Source organism: Lissotriton helveticus, chromosome 6 (genome assembly GCF_964261635.1).
Source record: "Lissotriton helveticus chromosome 6, aLisHel1.1, whole genome shotgun sequence".
NCBI classification, from domain to species: Eukaryota; Metazoa; Chordata; class Amphibia; order Caudata; family Salamandridae; genus Lissotriton; species Lissotriton helveticus.
In genome coordinates this window covers 1,400,093,507-1,400,116,142 of record NC_136067.1, presented here as the reverse complement: position 1 = coordinate 1,400,116,142, position 22,636 = coordinate 1,400,093,507, and the positions used below count along the sequence as shown (strand labels likewise).

Sequence of the window (22,636 nt, the reverse complement as noted above, 5' to 3'; positions counted from 1 at the left end):
GAGAGACAGGTTCAGGTGCAGCAAAGAGCACTGCAAGCTACTGCACTGAGCAAGAAGGAGCTAGCAAAAAAGTGGAAATGTGGAGCCAGTGCTCTAGTGGTGGGACCACCGCTTTCCAGAGACTTCTTAACTTGTCCCCATTTGACATCTTCGAAGAAAATGTACATCTCAAGAATAATATGGCATGAGTCAATTATGAGACATAAATAAAATACTCATTCTTTTTTACTGTACAGGTTTGTAAAGAAAATAAACATACAATCAAATGAAAGATTACATTACAAGCTTTTGTATATATACATATAAAGTTTTGTACAAACAGCGTCTTGCAAATTACAAAAAAACCTGTAAATTCTGCACCTGTAGTGCAGCAGCCACATTGAAATAACTTAATTATGCATTAAATAAAGCAGGAATGAAAATGTTTAGAGGAAATGCCCCATGGTTTGAAAAAAGTTTTTTGACATAAGTCTGTTTCCAGACCTTTTTTTACATAACTTAAAAAAATATTTATTACAAACAGTTTTTCTTTCACTACACAATGTTGATACCTGCTCAAAAGGGAGAACATTTACAGACTACATCCAACTAAATTCTAGTTTTCTTTCTGATCCACAATAAATAAAAAATAACTTAAGAAAGCTTTTACAGCTAATTGTGGCGGAATGTAATAGTGCACAAAACGGAACCATTAAGTAGTATTTCTGCAATGTTCACTTTAAAATACAACAAAAACGCGTGAAGATTTAAGCAAAGTAAGAGGCAAGTTCAAACGTATGATGAGAACTGAGAAGTAAACTTAGAAACAACTTTTCTGATGCATGAAAAAGTCATTGCGAATGCCAATGATGCACAGACAGCTAAGATGAACTATTATGGTCCACAATCTCGTAAAAACAGTCTTCGTTAACCACAGAAGTTAGACTTTGAATACTGAATTCTCTTTCTAAGATAGAGTTCAAATCCATGCTTGCTGTGTCAGACTGACTGTCAAGCGACTGGTGGTGTTCATTCATTGTCAATAATATCTCCTTTCGTTTGGTACTGTTCATTTTTCGCTTGATGGGACAGAAGTGTGCACGGACAAGCTTCGGATGCTCGCCTGTCTTGAAATCGCCCTCGCTTCCTGCAAGTGGCTCTTGCTGTGTCCGCACAGCTAGATCCTCTGAGATACTGAGCCTCTGCAAGTGGACCTCAATGTCTTTCGTGGGGCTTTCTTGCCGAGGAACAGCATGGTAATCACCATCATCATCGCTAAGGATGTCCGATTCCTTCAGAAAGCTGCTGGGTGGCTCAGAGGGACATTCTGGCAAGTGCTTTTTGGGAGAGGCGGTTGACTCTTGAGTGCTACTCTCTGTTGTGTGGCAGCTGCTGCTTTGCGTGCTGCTGCTTAAGCTGCAGTCATCCGAATCCAACAGATTTCCTCTAATGGTATCATTGTTCCAGTCACTGCTAGAAGAGTGCTTCATCAACTTTAGGGATCTTGTAGAAGCTGAAATAAGAAAGCAGGCATTTGTTGTAGAAAAAGTGTGTGTATGTGTTGTTTGTTCATGGCAGAAAAAGTCCACATACAGTGGCAGTCGATCTTTCGCAATAACAAAAGGAGACTTTTTCGAAATACAAATTTATTTTTAATCCTCAGTTTAACCACAAAATAAGAAAAGTGAATTCAAATAGCACTTAAAAATTAAGCAAATAAAACCTATGTTAAAAAATAAATAGCCGTGTTTTTAGTTCACGGAAACATTTGAAATCACATGTTATATCAATGTTAGGATAGCTGAAAGGCAACGATCTTATTACTTGTCTTCTCATCTTATTCTTGCTATTCTAAATTCCTGAATCGCCTACTCCATTCCCCAACTCTAAAGATTCTCCTATCATGTTTAGTAAATAAAAGGTGACGGATAAAACAGATTTTCAATTGTTAAACATCAGTATTCCAAATGTAGCGACTGGCCCAGGTTCATGCCACTGGACGAACATATCAAAAGGAGACTTCAATAAGATTGACTTTTCCTGCTGTCACTATGCAGAATGGTAAGCAATAACCCAAGAATCATTTAGAACAATCCTTTTAGTGGGATCATCAAGTCATTCTTAGATTTCTTAAAAACGTTGGTGCAGGATATCACATAACACTGGTATGACTTGCCTTGATTATTGTGCCTCAAGTGTTGTGCATTCACCCATTTATGGAACAAGTATTTTATATTATTGTTTAGAGCAGTGACGAGCATACACCTGTCTTCAAGTACCGGTCTGCAGGGTAAGTAAAATCAAAGGAACAGTAGAATGCAACAATTTATAGCCTACCCCTGGCCAACACCCTCCTCCTTTCAAACCCCATACTTGAGATATCCGATTGGCCGGAGAGGTTTCATCTAACAGGACTAGAATACCTAACAACCTCAGAAACCTATGCTATCTGTTAATCCTGAGGCTCTTCCTGTTCCTCCTTGGGAGCTGTCAATCGCAGCATCCAGAGATATTTGGAGTACATAATTGCAATACATTCTGTTGTTAGTATTGTGAGGCACAGTCCCCATTTTTTCTCAAAGTCTGGCCTTTCTGCTCCACCGTCATGGAGACCTTTTCTAGGCCCATTATTCCCCATATCCTGTGCAGCCATTGCCTATGGTCCAGGGTGTTCTTCATACCCCAGAGATCCAGGAACGCCTGCTTGGCTGTGCATAGAAGAATTGTGGGAGAAGCTTCCCTCTTGGAGATGTAAGCAGTATGTGAGTTTGTCATCTACTCAAATAAGGATATATGCCTGGAACATTAATATGGTACAATCAAACATCCTGTCTATTTCATTCAATACTTCCTCCCAATATCTAGTGAGTTCAGGGCAATGCCAACGCAAGTGTGTTAGTGAGTCAGTTCTACCAAATTGTCACTTTTTGACGTGTTTATGCCTTTCGTGGACCTTCTCCATTGTAAGAGTCCAGTTTGATTAGAATTTCCTCTATTGCTGCACTAGATGCCATGATCTTTGCCAGCAGGATAACCACACCCTAGTGCTCAGTGATCTACCCAGCCCTTCTTCCATCTATTCTGATCTGCAGTTTTCTCAGTAGACTGCCTGTGTAAAATGTGTTTACTTATTTCCTAACACAATAGGCGTATCTGCCCTGTCTTAGTGATCAGCCTTTCCTCAACTGGAAGAAGGGGCCGTCTGGCTGCTTGTCTGTCTGATTGTGGGGTGTGTCACTCAGTTGCATACCTGAAAGTATCCAAACTGTTCCCTTTCTGGAACTCCACCTTAAGACGCTTACAATGTGTTCTCACAACTAAGCCTGAGTTAGACTTTTTCCTATCAGACCTGCAGGCTCTTAAAGCTGGCTGGAAAATTCAAAGTGATCTAGCTGCTGCCTCAGCAAATGACTCCATATACTTAAAGCAGCTGTCTCCAGAATGCAGACTGTTTATGCCAACAGAGATCGCCGGCAAGAAAAGAAACTTGGTTGAAACAGTATTTTAACATTGACGGTCATGTCAGACGTCTCATTATCCCAGCTGTCGTTTCTTCTGCCAAACAACAACAATGAAATGAAGATGTTGCCGCCTTATAAAGAATGTCTTTGCAATGCCAACTGAAAAATGTATCTGATGAACTGTGAACCAGCCCTTGCCCAGGCTACCATTAATGAGTAGTCCCCAAATCTGGGGAAATTAAGAAAAATAACAAGCACTGGCTTTAAAAAGGGTTTTTACATTGGATATTGAATACTGTAAGAAGCCACCAACTGCAGTTTATTTTGCTGACTGATAAACTAGGGGACCAGGGTGCCAATCCTGGCTTATCTCGAGTGAACTGTAAAGCTTTAAGCGAGCAAAATAACCTTCCTATGTATGAATTTCCCATGCCAGCTAAAACAGAACACACTTCTAACTTGGCTAAATGTGGGTACTAAGTGCTAAATAACGAACCTAGATTTATACTTTTCAATGTTTGGGACAGAAAAACCATGGTGATTTGTGCAGCTTATTTTTTTCAGCCGAGACAGATTTCTTTTTCTTTTTCAGAATTTTTAAGCTCAGTGTTCCCTCATAGTTTATCTTGTGGTCAGAGATGGCACACAATTAGAGAACAACATAATTACTGATATTGGTCAAAATGCTAGGCCTTGGTGCCTTCTGTTTTCAGTGTAATTGCAGTATGTTGGGTGGAGCTCATAGGTTGGATGGGAGTACATTACACCACGTGAGTGGCGAGAATGCAGAATGGCTTGTTTCCCTTCTACACTCCTCATAATATAGGCCCCTGAAGCAATAGCCAGTCATTTGGGAATGGGAAACTAGATCCTCAGTTTGCTCTTTCAAAAGGATAGCCTGATGGACAAACCAGCTGGTCTTGAAAATGCATCTAACTCCAAAAGGTAGCCAGTGCATTTGCCTTAGCATGGGCGCTGAACAACAAAATGTGGAATTTTAAGAATTAGGATACCCCTTGTTAGACTTATGTGAAGTACTTCTTTAATGACTAAGCAGGTCCCAATTAAAGCAGTAACTACTGTTCCCCATAACACACCTTGCTCTGGATGTTGAAGGATGTGGTTTGTAATAAATCCTTGTCTTGCCTTCCTAAGTGAAGACTTAAAAATGCATAGGTCATTTATTTTGCCACATGGATCGATTCACAAGCAATAGTTGGTCTGCTGTATTTAAGTGTTGCTAATTCATGCGAATTCCAAGGGGTCGGTTTCCGTCTCCAGGTTGTATTATAGTTTTTTCTGGAACAACACCATGCAGACTAGCTTTGAGCCAATTTTAATATTAGAGTAGGCTTCAGAAGAGCTAGATGCTTGGGTTTATTTTGACTCACTACTATTATTAGAGCACCAATGTTTAATTTGGACCGAGCTTATGTAATGTCCCAAAACTTTCACTTAAATCCTGAAAGAGTGTTACATGGTTGGACCAGCGCAGAACCATTTCTGTCCATTCTAAGCTGGATGCAGAGTCACTTAAAATGTACTACATTTTTTGACCCATTAACTTGGTAGGACCATTAACTTGTTAGATTAAACCAGAAGAGTCATGTATTAACACTTTTGCCGACCCTATATAAGCATGACCCATCTGAAGCCTACTAACACTCACCAAGATGACCCAATGAGAAGATGTAGCGTTCTACAAAACCACTTTCATTACCTATTTTGGCTGAAACTGGGACTCTAGTCCTCAGTGGTCCATGGCGGTCTTTTGCAGTCTTCTCCCATGGCAAGTCACACTTTATATGCCGTCTGACATTCTCACGCAGAATTGAGCGAATTGCCTTAATGATGCTGGTCTTGCTTTCAGCGTCACTGCGGGAAGCAAAGATACACCCGAATTTGAAAACATATAGTCATATACGTGGTCACATTTATTTTACAACAGTCCATTCTCTTGTGCCAATTCATACCTTATTAAGAGTACATTGATATGAGCGTTCTATCAGATTTTCTGTTATATTTTTAACTTTGTAATTTTGTTTTCTCCATTTATGGCAGACATTTTGTGGGAGTGAGGCATCAGTGCAGTAGACTGCTATATTCCATAGTGTACAGCGCATTTTCAGGATATTGGCATTATTACAGTAGACTTATTATGTGTTTAGTTAGCGTTACTTTACTCCTTAAGTATAATAGCACAGCCCTCCAAGGAAATTTACAAGCTGCCAGCCATTTAACAGTGTGAAAATCTGAGGTATTTGAGAAATTACAGGTAGATTCGACAAAATGGCAGTTGTGCACTCGAGTAACCCACATTCTATGTAAATCAGGGAAGATATAAACATAAATGTAAATTATGAAGCTATTCCAAGAAAACATGTTTCCTGTGTAAATGTCCAGGGAATTGAAATAACATTTCTGAAAGTCAGCATATAATGGTGGTAGGATTAGGAGTCTGTGCTTTATGAATGCTCTTTCATTGTGAAGGCCTTATTATGACTTCAGTGGTGTGGCAAAGGGCTGCCATGCCAGCGCCCGCTGCCACATCGCCAAAGTCATATTGAGACTGCCGGCCAGATTCTGACTGGAATCCAGGTCGAGCGGTCCTGTAGCGACTGGCCCGCGGCGGTGTAGTGCTAAGGTTCGTATGTGAGCCTTAGCAAAAGCACCGCAATCTGAATGCATTTGCACGTTCCCGCAGGCTATAGACAGTCAAGTCCATGTCCTGCAAGAACAGGGGGTGCGTGCATAGAGGGGGTCCCACCATATGGCCCCTGCATGCATTCCCCGGCGCAGAGGCAACAGGGGGCCACCTTTGTTTCTTCACCGCCATACTTTTATGGCAGGCTCACTGCCATGAAAATTGTGGCAGTGAGGAAAATCCTAATATGCTTGGCGGTGCTGCAGTAGCACCGCCAGCATAATAGAGACCTCAAACCGCTGCAAGACTGCCAGAAATTGCGGTGCCTGGCGGCAGCAGCATTCCCATGATGGTCCAACCGCCCTGCTTGTTATAGTTCATGCCCTGCAGGAACTGGGGTGCATGCGTTCAGGGGGGCACACCAAATGCCCCCCTGCATGCATCTCCTGGTGCATAGGCAACATGGGGCCCCCTTTGTTTCCACACCGCCACACTTTTCATGGTGGCCCCACTGCCACGAAAAGTGAGGCGTGAGGAAACTCCTATTATGCTTGGCGGTGCTGCAGCAGCACCGCCAGCGTATTAGGGGCCTCAGATTGCTGCGAGAATGGCAGGGATGGTGGATCCCTAGCGGCAGCAGCGGTCCAGTGGCGATCCAATCGCCCAACTTGTGATAGGGCAGTCGGACCACCGGTGAGGCAGCCGCAACGCCACTGTGGCTTTGTCGGTCTGAAACTCATAATAAGGCCCTAAACCTTTATTGCACTGAACCTTCCCAATACATTTCCGCAGAACTCACGTAAACTGCATACGCTACAAAACTACAAAAATGTAATTAGAAGGAAAATCCCTATTTCAGAATAATCAACAGATGTTTCTTTAGAATATCCGAAAACAAATGTCAATACTGCCAGGAGCTGAGCTATGAGCATGTTCCATAAAGCAGTACATGTTCTGTATCTATTTAAACTATTACAATTGTATTATAACCAATTAGGCATACGTAAAAACCGGTTTAGTATTTCTTTCAGTTTAAGTAATATCAAAAAGCATGCCCTGGACATTACCTGCTGCACAGTTGAAAAATTGTCTCCGGCCTGCCCTCGATTTCCGACTTTGTATGGATTAGTTCCCAAATGTAATTATTCTCTGTTCCTGCAATAAAAAGAACAAAATCTATTCTAGTAAGGGTATACATCCATGGAAAGCGTATTTCAAAATATGTGGAGAAGTTTAAAGAGTTCATTGTTTGTAAGTACCAGTTTTACCAACAGAAACGTTCTCCCCTCCTTTTGCCCCATCGCCAACAAAATATAATATGGTGACAGACCAAAAATAAGGGGTCGTTTTCAACTAATCTGATTATTTGGCAAACTGCTCCATACTCCAAAGGCTGCCCCTCTCATTTTACACTTCTTGACCCCACTTCCCAGAAATTCCTGTACCCTGGGGGTTAGCTACTAAAGTTTTGAGTGGGAACCTTCACGGCGAAAGGTAGTGCATCAAATTACCTACCATTGAATCGACCTGTTTGCACAGTGGAAAACTGCACAGCACCACCACACGGGTGCCTGAGCAACCGTTAGAAATTCTAGGCCTCCTTTCTTTAGTGTATTTGTGAAGACCCAACAAGAAACATACCAATGAGCCAGCCAATAATTGGACATCTTTTCAATGTAAACCTTTGGGGTGACGTGTTCCTTACAGTGAATGACTATGCCTAGAGGATCATGTCCTCACTTAATAGCCTCTGGCTAAAACACTATGTCCACTGTACTCTTATGGCTACAGTACTGTACTCTTATCCATGTGTCTCACTGCAGGAATACAGTCGGTTTACTCGATTCAATACTACTTCTCTAATAAGTATTTTACAGTCTTCAACCGCATATTGAACATTCTGCGTGAGAGGATGAGAAAGCGTACCTTCCTGAAGCATTATTCACATGCCCTATTATTTCTTCCCCTCATGTTGTCATCCCCAATGCTATCGGGCATAATACCACAACCCTAGAGTCTTCTCCAAGATGCCCAACATGCCAACAGGAAACAAGGACCTCAAGGACACCAAGCGGGAAAGGTAGCAGGAAGGCGCCCAAGCTCTACAAAGTTGAAGTGCTCAGAAGAGATACAATTCACCTGATGTGAATTTTAATAATAATGCTCAGAACACAAAGAACAGGGTAAAACCTAAAAAGAAAATGTCACTGATTGCAGACTTATTTCAGCATTACCCATTGATTGAGGCATAATTACCTGCTGCATTCCCCAGCCTGACTTGAAGCGCAGATAAAGGAATCAGCCAACGAAATTTGAACGGATCCAGATCACCATGGATATGTGCTGCTCGGGGATTCACATGCTGCAAAGAAGAGCAAAAGAAGCAATTCATATAATTTTGAAGTAAAAATATTTAGGAACAACCTTCAACAATCCCATTGTACTTTTATGGATATAACAAGGTTAGGCAAATTTTCAGCTACTTTGCAAAAAAGAGAAGCAATCCGCTACCAGCAGTACAAGAAGGTGATAAAAGTGAACAGATTTTATTCAACAGGACAATAAGGTGGTAAAAGAGGGCACATTTTCTTCAAATCGCTAAGTGCATGTGGAAACTTCATATTCAGGGGATTCATTTAGGATTTCATTTTTTAGAGTCACAGGGCAAGGGCAGGAATGCACTTGTATTGATCCAATACGATGCATTCCTGGCCTTTCCCCTGTGCTGACGCTGTTTTGGCAGCCTAGCACCAATGCAGGCAGGTTTGGTAAATCTGAGAATACATCAAAAACCATGGACTATGCTTGGGAACACCCACCACAAAGCCCAGGGGACACCTACCTAGCGCAGAGCAATGCAGTGCAGCGATTTGTGCTGTGTTGCATTACTCTATATTTTTGAATCCATTCAAAGCCCAGCAAAGCGGCTTTGTGTAGCTTCATAAGTATGACTTCGAGGTTTGCATCATGCATGGTACCGTGATGCGTGGTGCAAGCATGGCGCAAAGCTCTCATAAATATGTCCCACAGTTTCAATATTTACTTAAAAAAAAAAAGTGATTATTGACAACACAGTTTTCATGTTACAGCAAATGTCTGTGAAGCTTCCACCATATGATGCATGTACATGGATGCATAACAACAAGGTAAGTGAAATGCATTAGTTTTGTATGCATTGTTGTGCAGTTTGTGATAATAGTTACAGGATTTACTGTGCAGCCTTCAACTATGTATAGAAATAAGGAAGGAGGAAAAAAAAAAAGAACAATCAAATGAGGAACATTAAACGAGTCAACAACTTGAGAGCTCTGAAGTCCATAAGAGACAGATAGTAAGACATGGACACATCACACGTCCTCCTTACAGGCGCAGTAGGGACCGGTACAGCATTCTAGCATGTGTGTGTACGAATTCATAGGTGTGCCCAGTTTGTGAGACTGGTGGTTACCTTACATGCCACAGGGAAGAAGGGTGAGAGGGTTGCTGGATGTGGGCCATTTGGACGACTGCGCACAGGTGTGGGCTCTATCAGGTGGTGTGTGGAAGTGTTGCGAGCAAGGTGAACGCTGCAGTTTCAATATTTACTTAATTGTACATTTTGATATAAAAAAAAAATACCGATTTGAATTTGCTGGCTTTATTCTATGGATATCTTCTAATGTAGAGATGGAAGCTGTTTTGCAGTTTTAGCTACAAATGACTAACATGTCTGAAAGCCATTTTGGACTTTCAGGAACATGCAGTATCCTCAGCCTTCCCTGTAATGAATTGATCGGTAACAGAAATATTTTAGACAGCCTAAGAATTTGAAGGTAGGCACTGCCTACTTACTGAATGAGTTTATTGGGCTTATTTTTCAGTTGCATACTTCACTACTATATACTTCACACTCTCCAGCCATGCAAGGTGGCGTAATTCATTCAAAAGGGGCGGGTTACAGTGTGGCACCCAATATGCAAATCAACAGACTGAAGAATAGTTTCTGGTTAGCAAGCCTAGCACTAATTTATTTATTTATTCAAAGTTTTATATAGCGCGAACAAGATCCTTACAGATATCAGAGCGCTTCACAAAGACAGGGTAGGGGCAGTAGTAGTGAACAGAGATAATGGGAGTAGTATGGTAGTCAATAACATGGTGGGATAATAGTAACATACATAAAACATATCAATATACAGTCAGGTAAACAAGTAAAAAAAGACGGTACAAGTCATTGATCCCACTATAGAGGTGCACCTTGGGTGTGTGGATGGCTTATACCAAAGTCTTAGTGAAGCGAGAACACTGAGTGGGGGCATCTGGAGAGTGAATCCGCGTGTGTCCTATATTGGTAGTGACAACATCAAGTTAGAGGTAAAGTGCCAGAGGACAAGGTGAACAGTGATACAAAGCAATGCAGAGTCTCTGATACAGTACCACTCATGTTCAGGAGATCTTGGCCAGAAGGATGGTTTTCACCTCTTTCTTGAAGAGTGCAGTGGAGGAGATCAGCCTAGTTTCAGGCGGGAGCGCGTTCCAGATCCTGGGTGCCATTCCAGAGAAGGAGCGCTTGTATGTTTTCTCTTTCCGGAATCTACGCGGTTTCAGGAGTAGGTTTTTTGTACTTCTATTGGACCTCGAACCTCCTGAGATAGACAACGTTTGAGCGAGGTAGTTGGGTGCATTGTGGTGCACGGCCGCGTGTGTCATAACTGCAATTTTTAGCTGTATTCTGGCTTCAAAAGGCAGTCATTTTAGAGACTTTAAGTTTGGGGATATATGTGAATGTTTTCTTGAGCCAGTAATGAGTCTTGCTGCAGCGTTCAGGGAGGCTCTTAAGGGTGCAGTTGTGGATAGCGGGAGTCCGCTGAGGGCCACAATTCCGTAGTCTATTCGAGGGATGACTAGAGATTGTACAGCAGTTTGGAAGTCTTCGGCAGGGAGGAAAGGTTTAATTTTCCTCAATGTGTTGATTTGGAAATTAGCTGCTTTTGTGGCTTTGCTAACGTGCTGCTGCATGTTGAGCTTGGCGTCGAGTGTGATGCCTAGGGATTTCGCCGAGTCCACGATGGTAGGTTGGACATTGAGTGCTGTTAGGTTATTGAGCCATGTTTGGGTGATGGAAATTTTCGCCGGGGGTGAGATGAGTAGGAACTCGGTTTTCAGAGCATTTAGTTTGAGGTGATTATCTGCCAGCCAAGATTGAGTGTTAATAAGCGTGGAGTTCAGATGTTTGATATCTTCCGGGGATTGTAGCTTTAGGTAGAGTTGTGTGTCGTCGGCGTACATATGGAATTGGACATTGGAAGCTTGGAGCAAGGTGGCGAGCGGTTCCATGACGAGGTTGAACAGTGTGGGGGAGAGGGAGGATCCTTGTGGAACACCTAGATCTGCAGGCACAGGTGTGGATAGCACATTGTCGATCTTGAACTTCTGTGACCGGTTGTGAAGGAAGGACGAAAACCATTTGAGAACAGTTCCCGATAGTCCCATTCTAGTGCTTAGCAGCTCCAGCAAGTTCTCATGTTTGACCGTGTCAAATGCTGACGAGAGGTCAAGAAGGATGAGGAGGCAGGACTCATTACGATCAAGAATTTGAAGGGCGTCATCAATTATGTGTGTCATAGCTGTTTCCGTGCTATGTTTCGCTCGGAAGCCTGATTGATGAGGGTTGAGGAGGTCAAATTGGTCAATGTGTTTAGTTAATTGTAGTTGGACACATTTTTCCAGCAGTTTGGCCAGGGTGGGGATATTGGTGATGGGCCGGTAATTGTTTAGGTCAGACGGATCAGCTGTAGGTTTCTTGAGTATAGGCGTGACTTGCCCCACCCTGAGGGAGTCCGGAATGAGGCCTTGTTGCAGGGAGCTGTTGATGATTTTGGTCCAGAGAGGGAGGAGCAAGGGGATGAAGTATTTTACAGCATTAGCAGGTAGAGGGTCAGTGAGGTGATTAGAGGGCTTCAAGGTGCAGAGCAGTTTGCGTATTGCTTCTTCCGAGTAGGTATCGAAGTGCAGCCAAGATGCCTTGTTTTTAGGTTGAGTGTAAGACATTCTGGTGGCGTTGGGGAATCGACTTACATCCATGATGAGGTCATTTCTTATGTTGTCAGTCTTTAGCTTAAAGAAAGCAGAGAAGGCTTCACAGTGTGGGATGTCGCTTGTTGTGCTGTTTGATTGTAGGGGTTGAGTCTTTGTTTGGGTCTTGATTAGTTCGAACAGCTTTCTTGGCCTGTTTTTTGCTTGGTCCAGCTGGCGGCTAAAGAAGTCCGCCTTTGTGCGCTTTATTTTCCTGAAGTAGGTGTTTCTCTTGTTCTTAAGCCTTTTGAGGTGTAGTGCTGAAGGGTCCGATCTCCAGGAGCGCTCTGCCATTCGCATAGAACGCCTGTCGTCATTGAGTCTATCATCATACCAGGGGTTAGAAGTTTTGGTGGAGACTCTTTTCAGTTGCAGTGGGGCGACTTCATTGACTACTGTGTTCATAGAGTCAAGGTAGTGGTCCATCAGTGATTGAACATCCGAGGCACCTGAAGGGGGAAGGAGGAGATTGCCAATGTGGGGAGGCAGGGTAGAGGGGTTAAGGTTCTTCGAGTCCCTTTTCCATGTTTTGGTTTTGATTGGTTGAACTGGGATAGGTTTAACTTTTTCATTGATAAAGAAGGTGATAATGTGGTGATCAGACCAGTCGCAGGGTTGAATCGCCTCCAGTTGTGTTGAGTTCTCTTTGGCAATGATGAGATCGAGTATCGAGCCTTTGTCGTGTGTTGGTCTATCGCATATTTGGGTGAGGTCAAGCGCATTAAGGAAAGTTTTGAGACTATTCACCTCTGTGTCTTTCTGATCGTTCCAGTGGAGATTGAAGTCCCCCAGGTAGACTTGGGTTGTCTGCCGACCGGCATTGGAAGTGATCATGTCCATGAGTTGTTGGGTGAATATGAGATTGTCACCAGGCGGTTGATAGATGAGATGTAAAGCACAAGCTTGTTTGCCGTCGCTGGTGATGTCGAGGCAGAGGAGTTCACTGGAGGAGAAGGAGGGGGGGGGTGATTTTAGTAAAGGAGAGGTTGTGAAGGGCGGGACAGGGGCGGCACCTGACGGAGCGTCGAGCGGTTAGCGCTCTAGACCTCCGCTTCCTTGAGGGTATTTAGGCTGCGAGGAGGCCGGCGTGCCCGCGGTAAGAGTTGGTGGCAGCTACTCCCCGCTGGGCGCCGAGCCTTACACACTCTGAAAGCAGCTCGTTTTCTCAGAGGCTTCAATTGTTTTTATGAAATTTGCTCTGTGTACTTCGAGCTGAAGCTCCAATTTTAAATAGCCAATTTCATTTTATGATGTGACCGTATGTTGTTTTATTTGCACTCTGACAAATTTGAGCACATACTTGCACTCACCAGTGTTCTTTAACTTGCACCCGAGGACTGTTTCCGCTTAGTTTCAAGGCAACCGGCACTCCAGCCAATCGCGGTTGTGAAGGGCGGGACAGGGGCGGCACCTGACGGAGCGTCGAGCGGTTAGCGCTCTAGACCTCCGCTTCCTTGAGGGTATTTAGCCACTTGGCGGCCCTAGCGCGCAGCGATGGCGCGCAGGGTAGGCGCCTCTGACTGCGCCAAAGACGAGCCTAAGACCAGCCCGTCTGTGCCCGTCCGGGCCAGGCCGGGTCACGGGGCACGAAACGCTGCTACAGGTATGATTTCTGCGGATCAGCTAAGGGCTTTGCGCCCTAGTAGCAACATTAAATGCCCCGTCCTAAAGCCTTCCCTAGCGGGCACACAAGTATGTCCCCATTGTGCCTTTTCTCTATCTAATGTTCAGCCCTACCCAGAGGCTACAGAAATTCACAAGTTACCTATCCGATCGCCTGTGCAAAACCCCTGCGTTTTTACTTTTTACACCGTAAATTGTAGATCTTTACCCCAACACAAAGCAGACATTTACCATCTCCTAGATGAAGAAAAACCGTGTGCGTTGTTTCTAACGGAGACCTGGCTGCATGATAGTGCAGGTCCCGATGTAGCTGCCGCACTGCCCCCCAACTACGCTATCGTTAGAGTAGATAGAGAAAGACAGATTGGAGGGGGTATTGCTGTGATTTTTAACAGGAAGTTTAACTGTGACCTGAATGTGGTTAATATCCCTGGATGCGAAGCAGCATTTTTTAAAATTGCACTGAATCCTAATTTCATGTTCTCTGGTTTTTTGATTTACCGCCCTCCTGGAAACAGCAGTGTTTGGGCTGCGAATCTGGTTAATTTCATCTCGCCTTATTTCCTTAATGCCCAAAACCTGACTATATTGGGTGATTTAAATCTCCATTTGGAGGACACATCAAACAGTATAGCAATGAACCTCCTGGAAGATTTTTCTACTCTGAATATGATGCTGCAAAATGAGGGCCCTACTCATAAAGCTGGACATTTGTTGGATCCCATTATATCCAACATTCAGGAGTTAAAATGGCTAAATACTGACCCTATCTGTTGGTCTGACCATTTTTTAACTCTCTTCAGTATTACCCTTAGTGAGCCCAAGCAGTCACGCTCCACACGGCCCCCGATCCGGATGAGAAATTGGAAAAGGCTGGACCTGGTTGAATTGCAGATTGCATTAAAGATATCCCCCCCTGTTCTGGGCTGTGATATGGATAAAAATGCACTAGAAACCCACACTTGGTTGGAGAGAGCAGTTGATACTTGCTTACCTATTTCCAGGTGTAGAGGGAATGTTCACCGTCCACCGGCTCCCTGGTACACTGAAGAACTCAAACTTGAAAAGACTAAGTGCAAGGCACTCGAACGGAAATGGCGCAAACACTACGACCCCTCAAAAAAAGAAATATACCGTAAGGCCAGAAACCTTTATCATTCGGCCTGCACAAGAGCCAAAGCCTGTTATGTAGCAAAGACTATTAATATTGCTGCCAACAAAGCACGGACTCTTTTTAACACAGTCAAGGAACTTGCTGGAGCAAATTCCATGGCTGTCGCAAGCCCCCTCACCGCTCAAAAATGTCAAGATCTTGCCACCTACTTTGTGGAAAAGATTGAGACTATTATTGCTAATATTAACCCCCCGGTGAGTGACGGCAGAGAAGTTCCGCCCTCAGTTAGATCAACAGGACACCGGCTTGACTCCTGGCCACCCATTTCCTTGGACACTCTGAAATCCTTGGCTATTTCTATTAAGTCAGGTTCTCCTAGTGACCCTCTCCCTATTAGCATCCTGAGCCAACTTGATGACTTTGCTTTGAGGATCATTTTGGATACATTAAATGCTTCTATTCACCTGGCAAAAGTTCCAGCGTCCTGGAAGCACGCCATGGTCAGCCCTCTGTTGAAGAAGCCGTCTGCAGATCCTGAGGTGCTGGCCAACTATCGCCCCATCTCCCTGTTGCCTGCTTTTTAAAAAAATTTGGAGAAGCACATCCACGGTGTACTTACAACATTCACGGAGAATAACAACCTACTCCATTTCTCCCAGTCGGGTTTTAGGGCTGGTCATTCTACCGAGTCCGCCCTCCTGGGAGTCACCGAGAGGATCAGGGAGCTCTTGGACGAGGGGCAAACGGTTGCGCTTGTCCTGCTTGACTTAAGCGCAGCCTTCGACACCATCTCACGCAACAGACTGCTTGTCAGGCTGAGTGAGGATGGTGTCGGAGGTACAGCGCTGGACTGGATCGAGTCCTATTTGTGCAACCGGACGTTTCAGATCTCGTCCTCTCAGGCCCAGTCAAACACCTTTGTCAAACACCTTTGTTTCGCCCCACGGCGTGCCTCAGGGCTCAATTTTGAGTCCGCTATTTTTTAACCTGTATCTTCGCCCCCTCGCCGATCTAGCAGAGCGAGTAGGTCTAGAACTCACGACCTATGCGGATGATTCGCAGATTATCTTTTCTCTTACCAACTCAGAGCCCTCATCCCCCTCTGCGCTGAAACTAGGTCTTCACGAAGTCTTCAGCTGGATGTCGACAAACCAGCTGAAGCTCAACGGGGAGAAGACGGAGATCCTTCTCCTTGGTAAAAACAGAGACCTGTGGCAGGATATTCACTGGCCGCCATCTTTGGGCGCTTTTCCTATCCCGGCGACCCAGGTCAGAAACCTTGGGGTGTGCATTGATGATTCACTATCAATGAAACAGCAGGTTAATAAAGTGGCTGGCACCTGTTTCACCATCCTTAAATGGCTGCGGAAGATTATCTGGATGCTGCCTGTTGATACCCAGAAGACCGTAGTCAACGCACTTATTACATCTAGGCTTGACTACGGTAACATCCTATACCTGGGTTCCAACTTAGCCGTGACCAGGCGGCTTCAGCTAGTCTAGAACTCCGCAGCCAGGCTGCTGTGTAAAATCCCTAGGACAGCAAGGATTTCCAAGCACCTTTAAGACCTACACTGGCTCAGGGTTGAGAACCGGGTTCGGTTCAAAGCCTTGACCTACATGTTTAAGATCAGGGCAGAAACCGCACCAAAATATTTGCAAAAACTAGTCAGGCCCTACTCCCCTGTATGCAATCTTCGCTCTTCAAATGGAGCAAATTTTGTGGTCCCTAGATTTAAACTGGCCAGAATGGGAGGGAAATCATTTTCCCATCTGGGTCCAGTCCTCTGGAACTCCCTTCCTCTAGCTTTACGGAAAGAGGAGAACTTTGCCAGCTTTAAGAAAGGCGCTAAAACCTGGCTTTTCAACAAATAATTATGGTCTTTGGTTGCGTTGCTTTCTGCGTTGTTTGGTCTCTTAGTCCTGGCGCCGGGAAACCCTTTGTGGGTATCTGTGCGCACTATAAATGCAAAAAATAAATAAATAAGAGGTTGCTCCTAAAAATGCATGCAATTCCCCCGCCCGTCTTGCCAGGAGACCTGTCCAGCCTAATGATGTGATAATTGGGGGGGACTAGTATGTCCATAATCGGGGTAGAGGCTTCAGTAAGCCACGTTTCCGTTAGAATGGCCAGGTCCAGATCCCTAGCTGAGACGAGATCAGCGATGTCGGAGGAGTGTCTCTGGGCCGATCTGCAATTGAGTAAGATGCATTTAAGTTTGGGAGAGTGAAGGGTGGTCGAGCTTTCTAATGTGAGGGGAACTTTTCTGAGGTTGTTAGGGACGGAACCTCTGTTGTTGAGTGCTGGGAGCCTTAGAGGGCTTGTAGGAATTGTGGGTATGGGGATGTGTGTGTTGGGTATGTGTTTTACCGGACCTGGGCCATAAAAGCGTAGTAGAGAGCATAAGTCATGGTCCGACAATGGGTTGAGGACACGCCGGGGGCGGTGGGCGTTAATGCGAACGGGGATAGTCGGCCAGCGCGGGTGTCGTTGGAGGCGAGGGTATGTAGGGAGGGTGCGTCGTTTGTAGGGTAGAGGGATGGTGGGAGGTAGACTGGGCTGTGAGGAGAGAAGCTCTTTGATTGCGTGGACAACTTTTTTGATTTGTAGAATATCCTCTTTGACTTGCTGGAGGGTGGATAAAGTCTGGTCAGGAGGTGGATTGGGGATGGGGTTTGTGGTGAGAGCCATTGGTGAATCATTGAGTAGTGAGCTGGAAAGCGGGCAGGGTATCGAGGGGGTGGATATACTAGCGTTATTGGAGGGTTCTGCGGTGCTAAAGAGTGGGATGGCATTCAAAGTGGGGGCCTTTTTGTGGGCGTGGGTGAAGTAGGTGAAGTGGGCGGTAGGTGGGAGGCATAGGTAGTGACGTCAGTGGGAGACGGTGTCGGTGAGTGGAAGAGTGAGTGAAGGCTGAAGACAGAGGGGGAGACAGGAGGGCAGTGGGGGCTGAGAATAGGAGGTGGGAGAGAGGGGGATGCTAAGGTGTGATCTGCGTAGTTAGTTAGAGGGTAATGGGGGCTGAGTATGGGAGGGGATAATGGGGGGGATTTATCGATAGGCGTGTTGTTCTGGTGTTGAACTAGGTTAGGTGTGTTGTGGGAGGGAACTGTGCTGTCGGGGGTGAGCGGAGAGTTAAAGCCATCTGTAGGTGTGAGAGGAGTGTTGATGAAAAGTGTGGATGCTCGTGAGTTGGTAGAAGGGGTGGGGGGGTGGGTGGTGTCTGAGGGGGAGTGATCTGTGTCTGTGTTTGAGGTGCGTGTGGCACCTGCCAGGTGCTGAGCTGGGATAGAAGAGTTGCGGGTGGGAGATGGGGGGTCCGGGGTAATAGGTGTGTCCCTGATTGAGATGTTGATCCGCGAGTTGGAGAGATGCTCTCTGAAAGTGGGGAACAAGTTGTCTAGTAGTTCCAGGTTCCTGTCTGTGGATTGAGATAGGACAATCCCGTTATTGTAAATAGTGATGGTGGCTCTGCCTGGAAAGAGTTGGGATGGCGTGATGGAGAGAGTTAGGCTGTGAGAGGATTTCTTGGTGGAAGAGACGGTGAGTAAGGTGTGGAACACTTTTCTCCATTGAGCTCTGCGTGTGGTGTGGAAGATGATATCAGTGTTCAGGGATCCATTGACCGGAGAGAAGTAGGTGTCAGCAAAGGGTGTTTCAGGGTGTGACCTAAGGAAGTTGTGTTTAAAGCGTTTAGCGGCTTTTTTGGTGAGTGTCGGTGGGTAGTTGATTTTATATGTGTGATTGCCGATAGGATCCATGATGGGGCGGTGGTTTAGTTAGGTGTGGGAGACTACACTATGGTGGTATACATGTACAGGAAAACAAGTGCGTAAAGTACGTTACACAGTAACAGAGTGGTACTAGTGATCCGTCAGCAACCCAAATATAGGAGTGTGCAGAGACACAAATACATACAGAAGTTACACGGTATCGGAGTGACAATAATGATCAGCCAGCGTAACCAGAGTATCAAAGTGTGCAATAGAGCAAATACATTCAGTATATTGCAAAGTACAAGAGTGTGGTATAATACCAGTTACATGGATTAGCAGTGATCCTAAGGGGCAGAGGTGACACTAGTGAACCTCCAGAAATATAAGAGGTAGCAGTTGGTGCATTACAGGAGAGAGGAGAAGAGTGAGAGTGGGTGCAGGTCGTAGCACTCTGCAGAGTGGTGCAGACTACAGTAGAGGTATATTGTATGTGAGGTAGCAGTCGGTGCGTAACAAGTGAGAAGAGTAGGAATGGGTGCATGTAGAGGAAATGTGCAGAATAGTGCAGAATACAGGAGAAAGTATAATACTGCTGAGAGCAAGATACAAATGCAAACCACAATTTACATGAGTCAAAAATCAAAAATCACCATTAGTTAGCAGCCAGAATATACGAGGTAGCAGTCCGCGCATTACACATGTTCAAAAAACAGGCAGAAGTGACACTAGAGGGCAACCAGAGATATATGAGGTCTATGAGGTAGCAGTCGGATTAATAGAATATATGAACAGAGTACAGATATACAGGGTACAATAATGTATATGAATCAAAAATCAGAATCAAGGAATCGAAAGTGACATTAGTTAGCAACCAACATATATGAGGTAGCAATCTGTGCATTACAAATGTACAGAATATAGGTAAAATTATAATACTGCACTAATAGGCAGAGATTCTTTCAAATATGAGGTAGCAATCTGCATTACAAATGTACAAATATAGATAGAATTATAATACTGCAATAATAGGCAGACCTTCTTTCATGTATGAGGTAGCAATCGGTGCATTACAGAAGTTTAAAATACAGGTAGAGGTATAGTACTGCCATAATCGACAACATCCTTTCACAAGATGATGTGAATACATAACTGAGCACAGTAATTGGTAGTTGAGATTAGTCTAAAATGCTAGGTTCTTAGTGTCTGTTCAGATAATGATGCCCGCCCGAGAGAGACTAGTCAAAAATGGCCACCAAATAGCTGGGTTAGAGACAGTAGTCCTCTGTTTGTTGCTGTTGCTTAGCTAGCAGGGAAGAGCAGTTTCCCTTCCCCTTCATGAAAGCAAGGGAGGTGGAGATGTTAGTCCTCTGTCTGCTGCTATTACTTAGAGCATAGGGGAAGGAATTTCACTTTCTATCTAAGCCAGCAATGTGCCAGTTCGCTGGGTGGAATGCTTATCTCTGTGTGGGGGAGTTAATCTGAGGAGCCTCGTGGACAGTGGTACCGGAGAGGATTTATTGTTACAGGTTTATGGCTCCAGCCATTTTGAACAAAGGTGGTGTTTTAAATTTGGGCAGGCGGGTAGGAGAAATAAATACCTTAAGTCTCTGCGTGCCTTTTGAGTCTGCCAGCAGAATTTTCAGAAGCAATGATTTAGTCCACAACGTGTCTCAGTTTTTTCCGATTTGCCGAAATATGTAAATTGTGTGTAATTAATCTCCAAAGATTAGGTCATGGCTCCATGTCTGTATTACCGTGAGGGCAGAGCAGGTAATTACCCGGTATCCAACCGAGCCGAAGGGGGCAGGCTCCGGTCTTCTGTCGCATCTATTGCTCTTGTTGTTGGTCTCAGGGCTCCCTTCAGTCGATCGATCCTCTGGGTGGCGGCGGCGCCACAGCCTCCGGTCGCAGCCCTCTCCTGAGCCCGTGTCCTGTCTCCGGTGTTGCGGTGCGGGGGGGAGGGAGGGGGGACTGCCACGTCCCTTTGCACCCCCGGCGTAGCAGCCGGTGTCCTCCACCGTGGACTGGACCGGAGGGGGGGGGGGCACTTAACAGTCCTCCGGCGTCGCTGTGGCTCCTTTGTTGTGGCGCGGCCGGCTTTACTCAGCTTTCTGAAAAAACTCCCGAGACTCAGCTGCGGTGGGTCGGGCGGGCAGTGCCGGCTCAGCAGGCTCACGGAGCTTTAGCCGCCTCTGCGCGGGGGGGGAGGGGTGTTCTCCAAAGCTGGCGGGGGTGCCTTCCTATGCTGCCGTGTATGCCTTTTGGTCTCCTATGCTGCTGAGGGATGATTCCGCCACCGCGCTCCCGTACCCTACTCTGCCGTGTAACGGGCAGGGGTGGGGGGGGGACCTCTCCCAGTCCTCCGGTGTCTTCGAGCGGTCGGGGCCAGTCTCCCAGAGCTTCAGCCGCTCCTGCGACGCGCCGGGGGTGCCCTCTTATGCCGCCTTGAGTCCGATGCTGGGCTGGTGGGAGGATGGACAAGTCTAATGTAGACTTGTTTTGCAATCCCAATTGTTAAATATTTATACAGTTAAAAGAAGGTAAATACAAAAGTTCATGGCAAATTCCCAAGCATATCCCAATATAATATGTACAAAGTGTTATACAATAATATTGAGTTTTATATATCGCCTTGCCAAAATACTGTATCCTGAATATTGACTACCACAATATTGAGACGGTCACTGTCTGAGCCATTACAATATATTTGTTCAAGGCACGTATAAGTGGAGTTAGCAATAGTAAAAAAAAACAGTCACCTGTATACTCTTACATTCATAATACTGTGGTAGTTGATATCCTAAATAAGGTATTATTGTTTTACGTTATTTTTTTAATCAATGTTTTGACATACATCCCCTGCAAAATAGGTGCCCATTAAGTTTTACTGCTCTGAATGTTTCCACCACTGCCTCATAAGAGGTCAAGAGAAGGCATTTGGGTACCTGTGATTACTACGTTTCCATCTTAGCTCTGCCAAAAGCATTTCAGACAGCAGGCCTCCCTTCAGAAATGCCAACACAGCCTCTTCTAGGTCTATTCCCTGCTGAACACACACAATTCTATTTCAAAGTACTCTAACTGCCCTCATTAAAAAATGTGCTAGACCTGCCCTGCTTTTTGCACAACTATACATCAGCTTCGGCAAGTTGGAGCAGAGCTTTATCAGAGATCCTGACTTTAATCACAGAAGCGTAAGCTGCATGCCATACTTTTGAAGGCATGAAACATGCGGATACTTGACATTGCACTAGGTAAAATGTATTTTAGCTAATAAACCAATCTATGTATTTATTTATAAATTTGTGTTAAGAAAAAAATGGTACAAACTGTGAAAAACAGAAAATTGCTGAAAGTAACCTCAAGTGGCGAGAAAAAAAATTTGGGACTGCATGCAATGACGCTAGTCACTGCAGTTTAGACAACTACTTTGATAACGTTATGTAAAAACTTAGGTGATTTAATGTTTCCTTATTAGGAACAATGTGTACAAATTTTATTTTCAACCTGTTCCCAACATAGACTTGCCAATGCTCCTCTCCTTAACACTTCAGATGGATGCAATTTTCCCTTACAGCGCACCCTGCCATTCGTGAATCACTTCACAAGTGAAGAAATGTTAGAAAAACTGAAATAAAACTAGTGGCAGTAGCTATTCACCTAGCAGAGCTAGACTGGAAACTAATATCAGTTCTGGCAAAACGTTCTACCCAATCCCTCTCTGCTGGAGGCTGCTAGTAGAATGGCATTAGAACGTGTCCTTTAGAGTCAAGCCCATAGTGTGATGGAAGTAGGGCAGTGAATCGCACCCGCACTGTGTGCTGATTTATGTATGTGTTAGGTGTTTGATTTTTCTTAAGTTGAGACTTTGCTACCCTGTGAGGTAGGGATAAAAATTGTGGAGAGTCAAGCCCATAGTGTGATGTAAGTAGGGCAGTGAATCGCACCCGCACTGTGTGCTGATTTATATATGTGTTAGGTGTTTGATTTTTCTTAAGTTGAGACTTTGCTACCCTGTGAGGGAGGGATAAAAATTGTGGATTT

General features: G+C 44.8%; 1 protein-coding gene across 3 annotated transcripts in view; it reads right to left on the bottom strand.

Annotated features, from left to right (window-relative positions):
- Positions 1–207: 207 nt before the first annotated feature.
- TIAM2 (TIAM Rac1 associated GEF 2) overlaps positions 208–22,636 on the bottom strand; it is a 340,543-nt gene continuing 318,114 nt past the window's right edge. For all 3 annotated transcript variants that reach the window (XM_078649180.1, XM_078649181.1, XM_078649182.1), the window contains exons 24-27: positions 8,341–8,446; positions 7,152–7,239; positions 5,161–5,315; positions 208–1,492 (exon numbers count right to left, since the gene is read on the bottom strand). In XM_078649180.1, the coding sequence (XP_078505306.1) occupies positions 861–1,492; positions 5,161–5,315; positions 7,152–7,239; positions 8,341–8,446 (981 nt within the window). In that variant the 3' untranslated portion in view covers positions 208–860. The remainder of the gene's footprint in view (positions 1,493–5,160; positions 5,316–7,151; positions 7,240–8,340; positions 8,447–22,636) is intronic.